The sequence below is a fragment of the Salmo trutta genome, chromosome 15 (assembly GCF_901001165.1).
Source record: "Salmo trutta chromosome 15, fSalTru1.1, whole genome shotgun sequence".
NCBI classification, from domain to species: Eukaryota; Metazoa; Chordata; class Actinopteri; order Salmoniformes; family Salmonidae; genus Salmo; species Salmo trutta.
Window position 1 is genome coordinate 40,743,887 of NC_042971.1, and position 19,459 is coordinate 40,763,345.

At 43.5% G+C, this 19,459-nt stretch overlaps 1 protein-coding gene across 5 annotated transcripts in view; it reads left to right on the forward strand.

Annotated features, from left to right (window-relative positions):
• Nucleotides 1–16,951, forward strand: part of LOC115149052 (plastin-3) — a 31,859-nt gene extending 14,908 nt beyond the window's left edge. For 4 of the 5 annotated variants that reach the window (XM_029691529.1, XM_029691530.1, XM_029691528.1 and 1 more), the window contains 13 exons: nt 2,521–2,650; nt 8,473–8,605; nt 8,762–8,843; nt 9,029–9,194; nt 9,448–9,590; nt 9,912–10,007; nt 10,124–10,319; nt 10,410–10,488; nt 10,647–10,764; nt 10,961–11,094; nt 11,749–11,872; nt 12,086–12,210; nt 15,937–16,951. In XM_029691529.1, coding sequence (XP_029547389.1) covers nt 2,521–2,650; nt 8,473–8,605; nt 8,762–8,843; nt 9,029–9,194; nt 9,448–9,590; nt 9,912–10,007; nt 10,124–10,319; nt 10,410–10,488; nt 10,647–10,764; nt 10,961–11,094; nt 11,749–11,872; nt 12,086–12,210; nt 15,937–16,069 — 1,659 coding nt within the window. In that variant the 3' untranslated portion in view covers nt 16,070–16,951. Of the gene's footprint in view, nt 1–2,520; nt 2,651–8,472; nt 8,606–8,761; nt 8,844–9,028; nt 9,195–9,447; nt 9,591–9,911; nt 10,008–10,123; nt 10,320–10,409; nt 10,489–10,646; nt 10,765–10,960; nt 11,095–11,748; nt 11,873–12,085; nt 12,256–15,936 lie in introns of all 5 variants that reach the window. The other variant, XM_029691531.1, reaches the window with a different exon arrangement.
• Nucleotides 16,952–19,459: the final 2,508 nt, after the last annotated feature.

Genomic DNA, 19,459 nt, shown 5'->3' on the forward strand with positions numbered 1-19,459 from the left:
TTGGGTTCCAACATGTAGGCTGCGGCGTGTATGGGCTTCAGGCTTTTTGTAGTATTTCAGAACTGCAGTTTCCTCTGCTTGGAGCAACAGTGAAGTGGGCAGGGCAGTACAGGTTTCTTCTCTTAAACCCCAACGGGTGTTGCTGGGCAGCTTCAATGTGGTGCTCTTATTCTTCTCACTTTGCTTGGTGAGGTAGATTGCTGCTATAACTTGATGACCCTTCACATACCTAACCATTTGGGGCGGCAGGGTAGCTTAGTGGTTAGAGCGTTGGACTAGTGATCTTAAGGTTGCAAGCTCGAATCCCCGAGCTGACAAGGTAAAAATCTGTCGTTCTGCCCCTGAACAAGGCAGTCATTGAAAGTACATTTTGTTCTTAACTGACCTGCCTAGTTAAAATAAAGGTAAACATTTCCTTGGCCCTCTTGTAGAGCGCATCCATTGTTTTCAGTGCCATGGTGTCTTTGAGGAGCAGAGTCAGTGCATGAGCAGCACAGCCAATAGGTGTGATGTGAGGGTAGGACTCCTCCACTTTAGACCAAGCATTTTCGCAGCATTGTCTGTCACCAGTGCAAATACCTTCTGTGGTCCAAGGTCATTGACTGCCTTCAGCTCATCTGCAACGTAGAGACCGGTGTGTCTGTGCTCTTGTAGAATACTGGTTTAGGGGTGGAGTTGTAGTTCAAGAGTTCTTGCCCACGAACATTTGACCACCCATCAGAGATGATTGCAATACAGTCTGCTTTCTCTGATTTGCTTGACCTTCACTTGAACTCTGAGCTCTGCATCCAGCAAAAGAGTAGATAAAGCATGTCTGGTTGGAGGGGTGTATGCTGGGTGAAGAACATTCAGAAATCTCTTCTACACATTGCCTGTGAGCATCAGAGGTGAGCCAGTTGAATACACAGCTCGAGCAAAACATTCATCAGCATTTCTCTGACTACGTTCATCCATTGAGTCAAAAAACCTTATAATTTCAGGAGGACCATGAGCTGCTGCTATCGATAAGGTGTCTGATTCATAGAAGTAGAGGGACTTTCGTCAGAGGTTGTGAGCGCTGAGAGTACTTTATGCACTTGACCAGATTCTGCATCTTTGTTACATTCTTCACATATGATTTGGCTCAGTATTTGCTAATGTACACAGCTGTTCCTTCTACATTAGCTGCAGTGAAATGTCTCCACATCAGATGGTGCCCATGGCATTTTCCTGTAAAGATTAGGAAAAAATGAGTGTAAATACCCAAAATACAATTCCATGTACAGATAAATGGTGACACGGTTAGATTAAGTAACTCCTTTGTAAGATAAATGTTTTAAAATGAAACGTGTGGAAATAGTTAAATGAACACTCAGTTGGCAGGTTCAAGCAAGCTACAACCCACATGGTGGCAAACTAACTAGCAGAATTTATTAACAAGTTAGACATTTTTTAAACACATTTTGCTGTAGGCTTTTTACTAGTTAACAAAAAATCATGTCATTATAAAATATATTCACCCCACCCAGTATTGTAATTCTATTTTACCAGAAGCGTGTAGTGTGGGCTCAATAGCATCTCCATTAGTGTGCAAGATCTTGAGAATCAGCTGTACATGTGATGGAAGAATGCACTGTGCATGCATAGGGTTGCAATTCCATTGAATTGGGGATAGTTTAACCAAAATATGCTGCAAGACCTAGAATTGCCTTGTTTATCCCATAAAATAGGTTCACTGTTGCAAGCTATCTTTTTTCTGAATTTAAGCCCAGGAATTTTGCTTAACTTCCCATGGCAAATTTCTGTAACTTAGTTTTGCAATCCTAAAGCTAACTAACGCTACATGATCTGATGTTTGTGGCGTACACTTTTAATGTCACTCAATTCCAGGCTGAGTAGCTGGTGGTGACTGACTACTGAGACCAGCAGGTGTCAGGTCAGCGACTCTAGAGATGTTGGGGCTTATGAATACTAAAATGTTGATTTACTTGACTCAAACTTTGGCTCCTGTATAGATTTTAGGCCATTGACAAATGTCTTTCTAACCCAACCTACACCCCCTTGTATCCTTATTTCCAAAAGCATTTCCCTTGGCCATTCAGCATGCAGTCTCCCATAATATGTTGACTTCTTACAAAGGAGGATCAAATGTTTGGTACACAGGCACTTAGCTTCCTGGTAAACACTGGTGTTGTTGTTACCATATGGCCTCTTCCCAGTGAGGACCTTACTGAATATAATTACAGAATTTTTGTTAAGACTCGTGCAACTGACTCGGGAGATGATGAGACAATTCCTTTTATACAGATTTCTCTTGTAGTAAATCCTCATTATAATGACTGAGCATAATGTAATCATAACTGTATTAAGATCTTGAGGTAAGTCATAGCTTGTGGGAGCTTAAATGCTTCTACACCTGCATTGCTTGCTGTTTGGGGTTTTAGGCTGGGTTTCTGTACAGCACTGAGAGAGCCGTTAGATCAGCTGATATCTAAGAAGGGCTACATTTGATTTGATTGCACTTTGCCCCCTCTACTGCAGATATTCCAGGAGTTGAAGAGCAGTGACATTGCCAAAAGCTTTCGGAAGGCCATTAACAGGAAGGAGGGGATCCTGGCCATAGGCGGGACATCTACGCAGTCCAGCGAGGGAACACAACACTCGTTCTCTGGTGAGCTGCTCACAGCATCTCCTACCGCTTCTGTCATTGCATTACAGTATGTTGCGTATATGTAGGGTCTTTGCTTTAATCTAGCATGGCCAGTCCACCTGGCCATGCTGCTGCTCCAGTTTCAACTGTTCTGCCTGCGGCTACGGAACCCTGACCTGTTCACCGGACGTGCTTGTTGCACCCTCGACAACTACAATGATTATTATTTGACCATGCTGGTCATTTATGAACATTTTAACATCTTGACCATGTTCTGTTATAATATCCACCCGGCACAGCCAGAAGAGGACTGGCCACCCCTCATAGCCTGGTTCCTCTCTAGGTTTCTTCCTAGGTTTTTGGACTTTCTAGGGAGTTTTTCCTAGGGAGTTTTTCATAGCCACCGTGCTTCTTTCACATGCATTGCTTGCTGTTTGGGGTTTTAGGCTGGGTTTCTGTACAGCACTTTTGAGATTTCAGCTGATATACGAAGGGCTATATAAATACATTTGATTTGATCTAGGGGAACCTTACTCATGAGTTTAGGTAGATGCCCTGTCTGTCTCTAATTTCAGTGTATTGATTAGTCAATTGAAAACAATAACTGGGTTTCTGAGATGTCATCAAAGATTATTCCTGTGTAGTGACAAACCATGTGTATGAAGCAGTGGAGACTCCTCAGTTGAGGAAGGGGAGGTCAATTCTTGGCGAATTTCATAAAAATAGTGAATATTACAGCTATAATTCTTTGGTGATAACTATATATTCATCCCCAAATAATTGATTAAAACAGTTTTGCAATGAAGGTCTACAGTAGCCTCAACAGCACTCTGTAGGGTAGCACCACGGTGTAGCTGGAGAGGACAGCTAGTTTCCATCCTCTGGGTACACCGACTTCAATACAAACCTAGTAAGTGCTTGGTTCTCACCCCCTTCCATAGACTTACACAATTAACAACTTCCGGAGGTTGGAGGACATCCTATCAGTGCTTTTGCAGCTTTGGCTGGACAAAATGTCAGTTAATCAGGATCAGATAATGAATCTAGTACTAAAAGCACAAGCTACATTTGGCAGTGCGTATGTGGTGAGTAGTTGTCTGAGACAATAGTTGAACAGTTTTGAAAGAATACATTTCTTCAAAAATGGAAGAGAGCTAGCTAGTTTAGTCTACTCAAACACCTGACTCAGATGGCTCCTGTGTTAGCTAGCTGGCTATGTTATCCAACACTGGCATTTTTCCAAGGTAAGAATTGTTTGATTAATTTTATTGCCACCGGTGTCACTGCTAAAGTGCTTTGCTGACTGTACTGCATGATTTGTAGCGGGTTTACTAATGTGTTATATTAGCAATGTTGACTGACGTTATATAATGTGGTGACAACTGTCGGCTGTGTCTAGCTGTTATGATATTTGGTTTAAAAAGGTTTTCACCTGGTCAGACAGCTGAGGTCCACAAGTGACAGGAAAATGTGAGGAGGAATTACATGCAAAGTGATCATGCTGTTTGTGTGGCTGCTATGAAAGTGAACTGCATTTGTGTGATCAGGGGTGTATTCATTCTGCAGTTTCTGTTGAAAAGTTTCTTAAACGGAATGGAGAAACTTACCTGAATTTGTCCAATAAACTCGTTTTCAGCTGTACTAATGATTTCCCCCTAGATCAGCTAGATGCAGGAAAGTGTGTGCAGCACGGTGTTGAATGTGTCACTGTCACCCTGATTACTAAAAACATTACATGCACAAGTTGAATTAACTTTCATTCATAGGCTAGGTTGTAGCAACCTCATGATGGGTGTAGGGGAAATTCAAGTATCATGTAGGTTAAATCTATCGATGTTACCTTGAGCTGGGTGAATGGAATTTAATTTTGTACATTTTTATTTCACCTTTAACCAGGTAGGCTAGTTGAGAACAAGTTCTCATTTGCAACTGCGACCTGGCCAAGATGAAGCAATGCAGTTCGACACAACACAGTTACACATGGAATAAACATACAATCAATAATACAGTAGGAAAATGTATATACAGCATGTGCGAAGGAGGTAGGATAAGCGAGTTAATAAAGGCAATAAATAGGCCATGGTGGCAAAGTAATTACAAAATAACAATTAAACACTGGAATGGTAGGATATGCAGAAGATGAATGTGCAAGTAGAGATACTGGGGTGCAAAGGAGCTAAATAAATACAGTATGGGGATGAGGTAGATTGGATGGGCTATGTGCAGTGATCTGTGAGTTGCTCTGACAGCTGGTGCTTAAAGCTAGTGTGGGAGGTAAGTCTCCAGCTCAGATTTTTGCAGTTCATTCCAGTCATTTGGCAGCAGAGAACTGGAAGGAAAGGTGGCCAAAGGAAGATTTGGCTTTGGGGGTGACCAGTGAGATATGCGTGCTACGGGTGGGTGCTGCTATGGTGACCAGTGAGCTGAGATAAGGCGGGGCTTTACCTAGCAGAGACTTGTAGATGACCTGGAGCCAGTGGGTTTGGCGACGAATATGAAGCAAGGGCCAGCCAACGAGAGCATACAGGTCACAGTGGTGCGTAGTATATGGGGCTTTGGTGACATAACAGATGGCACTGTGATAGACTGCATTCAATTTGCTGAGTAGAGTGTTGGAGGCTATTTTGTAAATTACATCGTCGAGGATCGGTAGGATAGTCAGTTTTACAAGGGTATGTTTGGCAGCATGAGTGAAGGATGCTTTGTTGCGAAATAGGAAGCTGATTCTAGATTTAATTTTGGATTGGACATGTTTAATGTGAGTCTGGAAGGAGAGATTACAGTCTAACCAGACACCTAGGTATTTGTAGTTGTCCACATATTCTAAGTCAGAACCATCCAGAGTAGTGATGCTGGACGGACGGGCAGGTGCGGGCAGCGATCGGTTGAAGAGCATGCATTTAGTTTTTCTTACATTTAAGAGCAGTTGGAGGCCACGGAAGGAGAGTTGTATGGCATTGAAGCTCATCTGGAGGTTAGTTAAGTGTCCAAAGAAGGGCCAGAGGTATACAGAATGGTGTCGTCTGTGTAGAGGTGGATCAAAGAATCACCAGCAGCGAACGCGACATCATTGATGTATACAGAGAAGAGTCGCCCCGAGAATGGAGCCCTGTGGCACCCCCATAGATATTGCCAGAGGTCCGGACAACAGGTCCCCCGATTTGACATACTGAACTCTATCGGAGAAGTAGTTGGTGAACCAGGCGAGGCAATCATTTGAGAAACCAAGGCTGTTGAGTCTGCCAATAAGAATGTTGTGATTGACAGTCGAAAGCCTTAGCCAGGTCGATGAATACCGCTGCACAGTAATGTCTCTTATGATATCGTTTAGTACCTTGAGCGTGGCTGAGGTGCACCCATGACCAGCTCTGAAACCAGATTGCATAGCGAAGAAGGTACGGTGAGATTTGAAATGGTTGGTAATCTGTTAACTTGGCTTTTAAAGACCTTAGAAAGGCAGGGTAGAATAGATATAGGTCTGCAGCAGTTTGGGTCTCGAGTGTCTCCCACTTTGAAGAGGGGGATGACTGCGGCAGCTTTCCAATCTATGGGAATCTCAGACAATATGAAAACGAGGTTCAACAGGCTAGTAATAGGGGTTGAAACAATTTCGGCAGATTATCTAGCCTGGCTGATTTGTAGGGGTCCTGATTTTGCAGCTCTTTCAGAATTTCAGCTATCTGAAATTGGGTGAAGGAGAAGTGGGTGAGGTTTGGGCAAGTTGCTATGGGGCGCGCAGGGCTGTTGCCCGGGGTAGGGGTAGCCAGGTGGAAAGCATGGCCAGCTGTAGAAAAATGCTTATTGAAATTCTCAATTATTGTGGATTTATCGGTGGTAAGTGTTTCCTAGCCTCAGTGCAGTTGGGAGGAGGTGCTTTTATTCTCCATGGACTTCAGTGTTCCAGAACCTTTTGTAGTTTGTGCTACAGGATGCAAATTTCTGTTTGAAAAAGCTAGCCTTTGCTTTCCTAACTGCCTGTGTATATTGGTTCCTAACTTCCCTGAAAAGTTGCATATCACGGGGACTGTTTGACGCTAATGCAGAACACCACAGCATGTTTTTGTGCTGGTCAAGGGCAGTCAGGTCTGGAGAGAACCAAGAAGAATATCTATTCCTGGTTCAACTTTTTTTTTTTTGAATGGGGCATGCCTATTTAAGATGGTGAGGAAAGCACTTTTAAAGAATAACCAGGCATCCTCTACTGACGGCATGAAGTCAATATCCTTCCACGATACCCGTGCCAGGTCGATTAGAAAGGCCTGCTCGCTGAAGTGTTTTAGGGAGAATTTGACAGTGATGAGGGGTGGTTGTTTGACCGCAAACCCATCACAGATGCAGGCAGTGATCGCTGAGATCTTGGTTGAAGACAGCGGAGGTGTATTTGGAGGGCAAGTTGGTTAGGATTTGGGGTTGTACCTGGTGGGTTCATTGATCATTTGTGTGAGATTGAGGGCATCAAGCTTAGATTGTAGGATGGCTGGGGTGTTAAGCATTTTGCAGTTTAGGTCACCTAGCAGCATGAGCTCTGAAGATTGGGGGGGGGGGGCAATCAATTCACATATGCTGTCCAAGGCACGTCAGAGGGTGGTCTATAGCAAGTGGCAACAGTGAGACTTGTTTCTGGAAAGATGGATTTTTAAAAGTAGAAGTTCTAATTGTTTGGGTCCAGACCTGGAAGATAAGACAGAACTCTGCAGGCAATCTCTGCAGTAGATTGCAACACTGCCCCCTTTGGCAGTTGTATCTTGTCGGGAAAATGTTATAGTTAGGGATGGAAATTTCAGGGTTTTTGATGGACTTCCTAAGCCAGGATTCAGACACAGCTAGGACATCCAGGTTGGCCGAGTGTGCTAAAGCAGTGAATAAACTTAGGAGGCTTCTAATGTTAACATGCATGAAACCAAGGCTTTTATGGTTACATTTAACATTTAGTCATTTAGCAGACGCTCTTATCCAGAGCGACTTACAGTAGTGAATGCGTACATTTCATAATTTTTTTTGTGCTGGCCCCCCGTGGGAATCGAACCCACAACCCTGGCGTTGCAAACACCATGCTCTACCAACTGAGCTACAGGGAAGGCCGGTTACAGAAGTCAACAAATGAGAGCACCTGTGGAGTAAGAGTAGAGCTAGGCACTGCAGGGCCTGGATTAACCTCTACATCACCAGAGGAGTGGGATGAGGGTACGGCTAACAGGACTGGTTGTTTAGTGCGTTCAGAGCAGAGCGTAAAAGGAGCAGGTTTCTGGGCATGAGAGAATAGCTTCAAGGCATAATGTACAGACAGAGGTATGGTAGGATGTGAGTACATTGGAGGTAAACCTAGGTATTGAGTAATGATGAGAGAGATTGTCTCTGGAGATATTTATACCAGGTGATGTCACCGCATATGTGGGAGGTGGAACTAAATGGTAGGTTAAGGCATATTGAGCAGGGCTAGAGGTTCTACAGTGAAATAAGACAATCACTAACCAGTAATGGACAAGGCATATTGATATTAGGGAGAGGCATGCGTAGCCGGGTGATCAATAGGGGTCCAGTGAGTGGTTGGGCTGGCTGGAGACACGGCGATGCAGGCCGGGGCTACAAGCCTGCAGGCCGGGGCTACAAGCCTGCAGGCCGGGGCTACAAGCCTGCAGGCCGGGGCTACAAGCCTGCAGGCCGGGGCTACAAGCCTGCAGGCCGGGGCTACAAGCCTGCAGGCCGGGGCTGAATGACAGTCATCCAATATACTGTATGTGAAATGTTTTATCGTCCTCCCTCATTTTAAACGGCACTGACCGCCACTGGTATGATGTGGTGCTAGTTGTTGGCTTGGTGTTTCTCTGTGCTGCCCTATGCAGAGGAGGAACGGTACGCGTTTGTCAACTGGATCAACACAGCGCTGGAGAATGACCCTGACTGCAAGCACGCCCTGCCCATGGACCCCAACTCAGACTCCCTCTTCAAGGCCCTGGGCGACGGCATCGTTCTCTGGTACCATAGATTTATATAATTGTGTTCTGTATAATTTCTGCCTTACAGCCCCTAACACAGCTATTTTTCCTTACACGTGGTGGTTTGAAATGGGGCATACCTATGTCTTCCAACATTAGGACCCCTCATAAACCAGCTGTTTATGTGCTCCTGTAGTAAAATGATCAACTTGTCGGTGCCAGACACGATTGATGAGAGGACCATAAACAAGACAAAACTGACACCGTTCACAATACAGGTCCTTACAAACTCAACAACTGGTCATATACTGTAGTTGACTGAGTGATTGTTAGATTTAGTCATTCTATGCTATTGTAAATATATAATTACTGTCATCTGTTTGTTTAATTTACATGTGGGAGGCCTTGTTTCTCTTTTGTGAACTGTACTTCAAAACGGTCTTTGTTTCTGTTTGTCCTACAGGAGAATCTGAACCTTGCTCTGAACTCTGCCTCTGCCATTGGTTGCCACGTGGTGAACATCGGGGCTCTGGACCTTAGGGAGGGGAAGCCCCACCTGGTGCTGGGCCTGCTGTGGCAAATCATCAAGATCGGCCTGTTCGCTGACATTGAGCTCAGTAGGAATGAAGGTGAGGGACTTTCACAGCACTATCACATCATTGGTGACTCATGAACCTGGTTTTTAACCATGTTATTCCTCATCACGGTACATTTACCTATTAGAAGGATCGAAGATGTCTTTCCTTTTATGTCACAACATTGTGACGTCATGCTAGTCTGTCCTCAGTGTTGGAGTTATTTTTAAAATTTTTTCCTGGCTGAAGACCTCTGGTCAGTGAGTGATGTAGCTGACTGTATGTCCTGTGACCCTGTCTCATTCAGCCCTGGCTGCTCTGCTGAGGGATGGAGAGACCCTGGAGGACTTGATGAAGCTGTCTCCAGAGGAGCTGCTGTTGCGCTGGGCTAACTTCCACCTGGAGAACGCTGGCTGGGAGAAAATCAGTAACTTCAGCTTGGACATCAAGGTATGGATGTGTAAAATCCATGTACAGTGACTTTAACGTGTTTACACTCCTTGACTTTTTCCACATTTTATCACAAAGTGAAATTAAAATGGATTTAATTGACCTTTCAACCTGTAAAGGTACTTCATAGATCAACTTCCTTACTGTATAGGAATTGACAATAGCTTCATGTGTCAAGGTCATTGTACTGTAATATTTTCTGTCATGGTCATTGCATACCTGTCCATTGTGTTCCCATGTGGCCTGCACAACCTTGTATCCCAGTGTGCTTGTTTCTGTCTTTCCAATGCTGAGATTGAAACAACAAGATTTCTGTTTCAGGACTCCAGAGCCTATTTCCACCTCCTCATCCAAATCTCCCCCAAATGCACAGACGAAGATCAGCCACACACAGACATCAGCATGGCAGGCTTCAGTGTAAGCACTTTTACAGCGAATATACAAATTCCATACACAGATAACATGGCTAAGACAATTCAGAAGGGATCCATGAAATGTGTTATTAGCATGAACCTGTGGTGTCTGTCCTGTAGGAGAAGGATGACCTGAAGAGGGCAGAGAACATGCTTCAGCAGGCTGACAGGCTGGACTGTCGCCAGTTTGTCACCCCAGCTGACGTAGTCTCTGGCAACCCCAAACTCAACTTGGCCTTTGTGGCCAATCTCTTCAACAAGTACCCAGCTCTCACCAAGCCTGAGGGAGAGGGCATTGACTGGGGCCTGCTGGAAGGTGGGTGCTGAGCTAGTCTGTTGGTCATGAGGTAGCTATGTGCTTTCTGTTCAGTATACATTGTACTCCACAGCTCTATTTTCTTTTTAGGTGAGACACGAGAAGAGGGAACATTCCGGAACTGGATGAATTCCCTGGGTGTGAACCCACATGTCAATCATCTGTATGGGTATGTACCAAATTCAACTAATGACTTGCATGGAAAATTAAAATGCTAATGACATACTGCTGATAACATGCTCCCTACCAGTGGTGTTCATACACAGGGTAAGGTTTCTTTGGATTTATTATCAATGAGTAACCTAAATAACTAGCTTTACTCTATAGAGACCTAGCAGATGCCTTGGTCATCCTTCAGCTTTATGAAAAGATAAAAGTACCTGTCGACTGGGCCAACAAAGTCAACAAGCCACCATATCCCAAGATTGGGACAAACATGAAAAAGGTTGACTATTGTCAAATAAAATCTTTTTTCCTCCATTTATTTTTACTTTGAAAGAATGCTAAATAATACTGCAGAATTGACTGTTTTCAACTATTCAGAAGCTCATAGAGCAAAAGACCACAGCTCCAATTCCAGTTCTGGAGAGGGACTAATGTCGTGTTTCTCTTGATTCCTACTGTGCTTTGTCTGCTCTCAGTTGGAGAACTGCAACTATGCAGTGGATCTGGGGAAGAGGACGGCCAAGTTTTCTCTGGTTGGCATCGGTGGGCAGGACCTGAACGATGGCAACGCCACCCTGACGCTGGCTCTGCTGTGGCAGCTCATGAGGAGGTGAGTCTTGGCACATGCTTAGATCAATATGTAACATACCTTTTTATAGCCAGGGATAAAATATGTAGCTCTTATTTTTGGTTGTTTATGGGAAAACAAAAGAGCTCAGGTAAAATAAAGATCAAGGGTGAGGGCTGAAAGGAACATTTTACCACAATTGTCTTGTTTTCGTCAGTCATATACTGTCAAATATTTTGGCAGTCTGTTTCTTGAAACCAAAAATATGCTGCTCCAATTTAACTTTGCACTGTTACTTCAATCCCCAAAGTTGCCATTTTATCATTTGTCCAGCTAGGCATGGTTATGGGCTGAAGTAGGTGATGCGTGTGGACCAACTAGAATTCCCAGTTTGTTCTGGTACAGTACTAGGATCTGTGGTGTCAGTGATATTTGACATGCTCTCACATGCAGTTGCTTCTCAGTAAATCAGGGTCATAAGAGAAGGCGGCATAGGGCAAAATGTTTTGTAAAGCTGGCCCCCAGGCAACAGCACTGGAATATTGTTCATGTTAGTTCTTAAGCAGATCTTGATGAATAAGTTGAATTTTTATTTTTCATTTACTCTTGCCTGACCTTCAGTGACTACATGCTGACCACTGCTGAGTGCACCAGAAACTGATCAATATGCTAGCAAACACTTGACATCTCTCCTAGATATACTCTGAATGTACTAGAGGACTTGGGAGATGGCCAGATGGCTAATGATGACATCATTGTCAAATGGGTCAATACAACCTTGTCGGAGGCGGGAAAAACAACCAAGATCTCAAGCTTCAAGGTTCGTCAAGCTTTATTGATATATTTAGGTTCTATTTTTAATACTTTTCTTTCTTAGTTATTTTACAGTTTTAGTATGCATCTATGTTCTGTAGTGATATTCAGTCAATACATCTAATCAGCAGACCTAATGTGACATACCACAAATTCTGACAGTACTTGAACTGATTTCCGAAGCGGGTATTTAACACTGTCTTCTCCCCTTGATTGTCAGGACAAGGAGATCAGCACCAGTTTACCAGTGGTGGACCTGATTGATGCCATCCAACCTGGCAGCATCAGCTATGACCTGGTCAAGACTGGCAGCCTAGCAGCTGAGGACAAGCTGGGGAATGCCAAGTAAGACTTCCACTGATGAACCTGTCCAGACAAACTTTGATATGGGTTAGTGACCTGTAAGAGGAATTCAAGCTTCAATTACTTACTGGTTTTTGCTATACTTCCTGTTAAAAACATGAAATATGGGGGGTTGTGAGAAGTACAGTGCCTTTAGAAAGTATTCACACTCCTGGACTTTTTCCATATTTTGTTACAGCCTGAATTTTAAATGGCTTAAATTGAGATTTTGCGTCACTGACCTACACACACAATACCCCATAATGTCAAAGTGAAATAATGTTTTTCAAAAAATGTACAAACTAATGAAAAGCTGAAATGTCTTGAGTCAAGTATTCAACCCCTTTTGTTATGGCATGACTAAATGCATTCAGGAGTAAACATTTGATAAAGTCACAAGTTGCATAGACTCTGTGCAATAATAGTGACTAACATGATTTTTGAATGGCTACCTCTGTACCCCAAACACAGAATTATCTGTAAGGTCGAGCAGTGAATTTCAAACAGATTCAACCACAAAGACCAGGGAGATTTTCCAATGCATCGCACACCTTGAAGACATTGACTATCCCTTTGAGCATGGTGAAGTTACTAATTACACGTTGGATGGCGTATCAATACACCCAGTCACTACAAAGACAAAGGTGTCCTTCCTAACTCAGCTGCCGGAGAGGAAGGAGACCAATGGGGACTTTAAAACAGTTAGTTTAATGGCTGTGATTATAAGAGGATGGATCAACAACTTTGTAGTTACTCCACAATACTAATTGACAGAGCAAAAAGGAATCCTGTACAGAATAAAATATTTAAACGGCATCCTGTTTGCGTCAAGTAATACTGCAAAAGAAGGGCAAAGCTATTGACTTTTTGTCCTGAACAAAGCGTTATGCATGTTTGGAGCAAATGCAACACATTACTGACTCAGTACCACAGTCCATAATTTCAAGCATAGTGGTGGCGTCATCATGTTATGGGCATGCTTGTAATCGTGAAGGACTGGAGTTTTTCAGGGTAAGTAGAAATGGAATGGAGCTCAGTACAGGCAAAATCCTAGAGGAAAGCCTGGTTCAGTCTGCTTTCCACCGGACACTGGAAGATGAAGTCACCTTTCAGCAGGACAATAACCTGAAACACAAGGCCAAAAAAAACACAAGTTGTTTCCCAAGACAACATTTAATGTGGCTGAGATAGTTTTGAGTTAGCTCTGAGTGGTTGTCTAGCAATGAACAACAACCAATTTGACAGCTTGAAGAATAAAAAATGTAATAATGAATGGGTAAATGTTGCACAATCCAGGCGTGGAAAGCTTTGAGACTTAAGGCACTGCATGGTCAATCTGACATCTGCATTGGTGGTGCAACATTTACGGTGATACGGCCTCTAGAAGTCAGAGCAGCCACACTACTTGCGCTTCGCAGAGCAGCCTTTGGGAAGGGTGTGTGTATTCAGACCCCTTGACTTTTTCCACGTTTTGTTTAGCCTTATTCTAAAATGTATTAAATCATTTTTTTCCCCCATCAATCTACACGCAATAACCCATAATAACAAAGCAAAAACAGGTTTTTAGGCTCCTGATTTGGCGCAGCGGTCTAAGGCACTGCATCGCAGTGCTAGAGGCGTCACTACAGATCCGGGCTGTGTCGCAGCCGGCTGCGACCGGGAGACCTGAGGTGGCGCACAATTGGCCCAGCATCGTCTGGGTTAGGGGAGGGTTTGGCCTGCCTTGATGTCCTTGTCCCATCACGCTCTCGCGACTCCTGTGGCGGGCTGGACGTATGCACGCTGACATGGTTGCCAGTTGGATGGTGTTTCCTCTGACACATTGGTGCGGCTGGCTCCCAGGTTAAACGAGCAGTGTGTCAAAAAGCAGTGCTGCTTGGTGAGGAAAAAGGGTTAATTTTTCTTGGTGCAAATTGATTAAAAATAAACATCAAATTTACATAAGTATTCAGACCCTTTACTAAGTACTTTGTTCAAGCACCTTTGGCTGCTATTACAGCCTTGAGTCTTGGGTATGACGACTACGATCCTGGCACACCTGTATTTGGGGAGATTCTTCTCTGCAAAGCCATTCAAGCTTGGTCAGATTGTATAGGGAGCATCGCTGCACAACTATTTTCAGGTCTCTCCAGAGATGTTCGATCGGGTTCAAGTCTGGGCTCTGGCTTAGCCACTCAAGGAAATTCAGAGACTTGTCCCAAAGCCACTCCAGGTGGTCTTGGCTGTGTGCTTAGGGTCGTTGTCCTGTTGGAAGGTGAACCTTGGCCCCAGTCCGACGTCCTGAGCGCTCTGGAGCAGGTTTTCATCAAGGATCTCGCTGTACTTTGCGCTGTTCATCTTTCCCTCGATCCTGACTAGTCTCCCAATCCCTGCCGCTGAAACCATCCCCACAGCATGATGCCACCTCCACCATACTTCACCGTAGGGATGGTGCCAGGTTTCTTCCAGATGTGACGCTTGGCATTCAAGCCAAAGAGTTCAGTTTTGGTTTCATCAGACCAGAGAATCTTGGGTGCCTTTTGGCAAAATCCAAGCGGGCGGTCGTGCCTCTCAGAGGATTGGTTTCCATCTGGCTGCTCTACCATGAAAGTCTGATTGGTGGAGTACTGCGGAGATGTTGTCCTTCTGGAAGGTTCTCCCATCTCCACAGAAGAACTCTGGTCAGAGTGACCATCGGGTTGTTGGTCGTCTCCCTGACCAAGGTCCTTCTCCCCGAGGCGGCCACTTCTAGGAAGAGTCTTGGTGGTTCCAAAATTCTTCCATTTCAGAATGATGGCCACTTCTTGGACATTCAATGCTGTAGAAATGTTTTAGTACCCTTACCCAGATCTGTGCCTTGACACAGTCCTGTCTCGGAGCTCTAAAGACAATTTCTTCAACCTCATGGCTTGGTTTTTTCTCTGACATGCTATGTGAACGGTGGGACCTTTTTTTATATTGACTGTGTCCATTTATAAATCATGTCCAATCAATTGAATTTACCACAGGTGGACACCAAGTTGTAGAAACATCTCAAGGATGATCAATGGAAACTGGATACAAGTGAGCTCAATTTCGAGTCTCATAGCAAAGGGTCAGAATGCTTATGTAAATAAGGTGTTTCTGTTCTATTTTTAATAGATTCTTTGTCATTATGGGGTATTGTGTGTAGATGGGGAGGTGTGTGTAATCCATTTTAGAATAAGGCTGCAATGTAACAATGGTAGTCGAGGGATCTGAATACTTTCTGAATGCACTGTATAGGACCTCCCACCCCCACATACTGTCAACCAATCATGTCTCTATGGAGCCCTCATTGTTACAAAATTTGACTGCAGTACGGAGCTCAATTTGGCATCCGGCGGCGCCGCAATTGCGTCACGCCCTCCATAGGAAGCCAGACCACATTTTCGGATCAAGCATGAATTTCCTTTTACTAAGACTCTCACAGCTATAATTGTTGCCAAGGTGCTTATGAATGCATATGTAAATTAGATTTCTGAATTTCATTTTCGATATCTATACATGTTCACTTTGTCACTTATGGGGTATATAGATGGGTGAGTTATTTTCATTTTGAATTCTGCCTGTAACACAATATGGAGTAAGTCGAGGTATATGAATACTTTGAAGGCACTCTAATATATTCAGAAGTTGTATGAATATTCAACAAATGGAAATGCCAGTTGTCTTGTCATGCAAAAAAGTGCTGATCAATATTAAATGAAACAACCTACTTCTGCTCTTTAGATATGCCATTTCCATGGCGAGGAAGATCGGGGTGTGTGTCTACGCTCTCCCAGACGACCTGGTGGAGGTCAAGCCAAAAATGGTAATGACGGTGTTCGCATGCTTGATGGGCCGGGCGATGAAGTGGCCTTAACCAAGATGCTGTGCCACTTTGGCATCGACAAACTACCCACAAGCCATTTGCTTGATAAAGGGCGACCTGGGAATTTAGAAAGACGTGGCAGAAAATGTTACTAAAAGTGCCAGTGTTATTTCAACCTCGTTTTGAACAGCAATATGTTTGCACAATATTTTGTTGTGTTCTTATTTAAGTTAAGCCCATAACATGTTTCTGAAGAAGTCTAGGCCTGTTAGAGGACAACTTGGTATGTTACTTCTCAATATGCAACACTCCATGTTTCAGAATGCTGTATGGTATATGCATTTTTACTGCTACAACTATATGCTTGATGTTTACACTACATATTCATAACATCCCTTACAATGACAATCTTTAACTTGGTTAAACTGAAATTGTGGAGGATTAACTTCCCCTCTGCCCTATTGAAATACATGCATATATTAATAGCTGGTCTTGACAACAGTTGCATATCTCTATACAGAAGGCGTAAGGTAGTAATGACCAAGTCTGAAGGTATTCTGTTTATTACTTTTTGTTTTTTCAATTGTGCTAGCTAGTAAGCTGAGAGCAGCTGGGTGTCTTGTCTAGCATTTTTGTATTGGACTAAAGATGTCTTACTCTGGAAGAAAGAGGGAGCTTACTGACAGTGTTCAGTTTCATTGGTTGTGCCTTTTCATTTTGTCTTGATGCTATATTCTGTTGCACATTAAGGTTTCCAATTAATCTTTTGAATTCAACATTACCAAAAATATAGCTGACACATTTCTGCATTCCATATAGCGGCGTTACCATACTAATGCGTTTTTTGTCGTGTGTGTGTGTGTGTGTAAATGTTTACTCTGCAGTGCTTTATACATGAAGAAAACAATAAAACAAACGATGCATAAAAATCTGTTTTGATTTGTACCTAGGCATATCTTTATTGCACAAAAATGCAACAATTTTAAAGATTGTACAGAGTTATATGAACTGTAAGGAAATCAGTTGAAATAAATTAATTGGACCATAATCTATGGATTTCACATGACGGAATACAGATATACATCTCTTGGTCACTACTTTAAAAAAAAAAATGTAAGTATGACGTGGCTCAGAACCAGTCTGTCTGGTGTGACCACTATTTGCTTTGTGTCGAGTTGGTCAGGTTGTTGATTGTGACATATAGATTGTTGTCCCACTATTCAATGGTTGTGTGAAGTTGCTGGATATTGGTGGGAACTGGAACACGCTCATCCAGAGTATCCCAAATATGCTCAATGGGTGACATGTTTGCGTAAGCAGGCCATTGAAGAACTGGGACGTGTACAGATCCTCAGGCCTCGATCTCTTCACGGTATCTCTGCAATCAAAATTGCCATATAGAAAATGCAATTGTGTTCATTGTCTGTAGCTTATACTTGTCCATACCATAACACCACCATGGCGAACAGTATTCACAATGTTGCCATCAGCAAACCGTTCGCCCACATGACGTCTGGGGTTGAGGCCGGTTGGATGTACTGCCAAATTCTCTAAAACAACAGAGGCAGTTTATGGTAGAGAAATTAACATTCAATTATCTGGCAACAGCTCAGGTGGATGTTCCTGCAGCCAGCATTCCAATTGCACGCTCCCTCAACTTGAGACATCTGTGGCATTGTGCTGTGTGACAACTGCACATTTGTGTCCTTTCATTGACCCCAGCACAAGGTGCACCTGTGTAATGATCATGCTGTTGAATCAGCTTCTTGATATGCCACACTGGTGGATGGATTATCTTGGCAAAGGAGAAATGCTCACTAACAGGGATGTACACAAAATTTGAGAAGCTTTTTGAACGTGTGAAACAATTTCTGGGATCTTATTTCAGGTCTTGGGACCAACGCTTTTACATGTTGAGTTTTTGTTTAGTATACATTGTAGAACCTTATTTCAGCCATGGTTATAAAGTATTTGTCCCTTGACAAGCAGACATAACATTAGCATAGTGATTGGTTATGTTTCCCTGTGTTCATTGTGTGCTGTGGGAGGTCTGAAGGGATGTATGCTCTGGACTGTCTGCCTGCAGGCTTTTCTCTACACTGTGGAGGAAAGAGTGATGCAGTTGCACCACCCTAGGATTTTTACTACAGTGCGGTTTACCAATTTACCCAAATACATTTGCTTACTTTTCTCACTTTTCTCCAGATACCAGCATGGTCTAGTTGCTTGCATTCAAAAGTATCAATCCATAAAGTAACAATAGGCTGCTGTACTTAAGTGCAACTATCACTGTGGTACCTAATGCCTATCTAACTTCTGTGTTAGTTGGATGTATTCTCCATCCATACAGAGGTGTTTTGGTGGAGTACTGATTAATCCATGGGGAACCCAGATAGATCATTGGACGCTGTTCACTAGTCTGAATCCTGAACTGATTCTGAGAATGCTCTCAGCCACGAGCCCTTCAGGCTTTCTAAGCACTCCCCTCAGACTGTGTTCACTAAGTGGAGACTGTCTGCCACAGTCTGTCAGAGAGCTCTGTGAGGGAGAAAGATGAGATGAGGGGATGGCAGACAGCTTTGGCTCTCATGGGCTTCATTATCTGGACTTGCAGGCACTAAATGCTACATTGAGTCTACTTTATCTCTATATTAGTGACGGAATCAAAAGGACAAATACCACCGTAGGGATGGTGCCAGGTCTCCTCCTGACGTGACGCTTGGCATTAGGGCCAAAGAGTTCAATCTTGGTTTCATCAGACCAGAAAATCTTATTTCTCATTGAGTCCTTTAGGTGCCTTTTGCTAAGTGGGCTGTCATATGCCTTTTACTGAGGAGTGGCTTCCATCTGGCTGCTCTACCATAAAGGCCTGATTGGTGGAGTGCTGCAGAGATGGTTGTCCTTCTGGAAGGTTCTCCCATCTCCACAGAGGAACTCTGGAGCTCTGTCAAAGTGACCATCAGGTTCTTGGTCACTTCCCTGACCAAGGCCCTTCTCCTCCGATTGCTCAGTTTGGCCGGGTGGCCAGATCTCTGAAAAGTCTTGGTGGTTCCAAACTTCTTCCGTTTAAGAATGATGGCGGCCATTGTGTTCTTGTGGACCTTCAATGCTGCCGACATCTTTTGATACCCTTCCACAGATCTTTGCCTCGACACAATCCTGCCTCGGCACAATTCCTTCGACCTCATGGCTTGGTTTTTGCTCTGACATGAACTGTGGGACCTTATCTAGACAGGTGTGTGCCTTTCCAAATCATGTCCAGTCAATTGAATTTACCACAGATGGACTCCCAAGTTGTAGAAACATTTCAAGGATGATCAATGGAAACAGGATGCACCTGAGCTGAATTTCGAGTCTCATAGCAAAGTCTCTGAATGCTTATGAAAATAAGGTATCTGTTTTTAAATTTAAATAAATGTGCACAAATTTTGAAAAACCTGT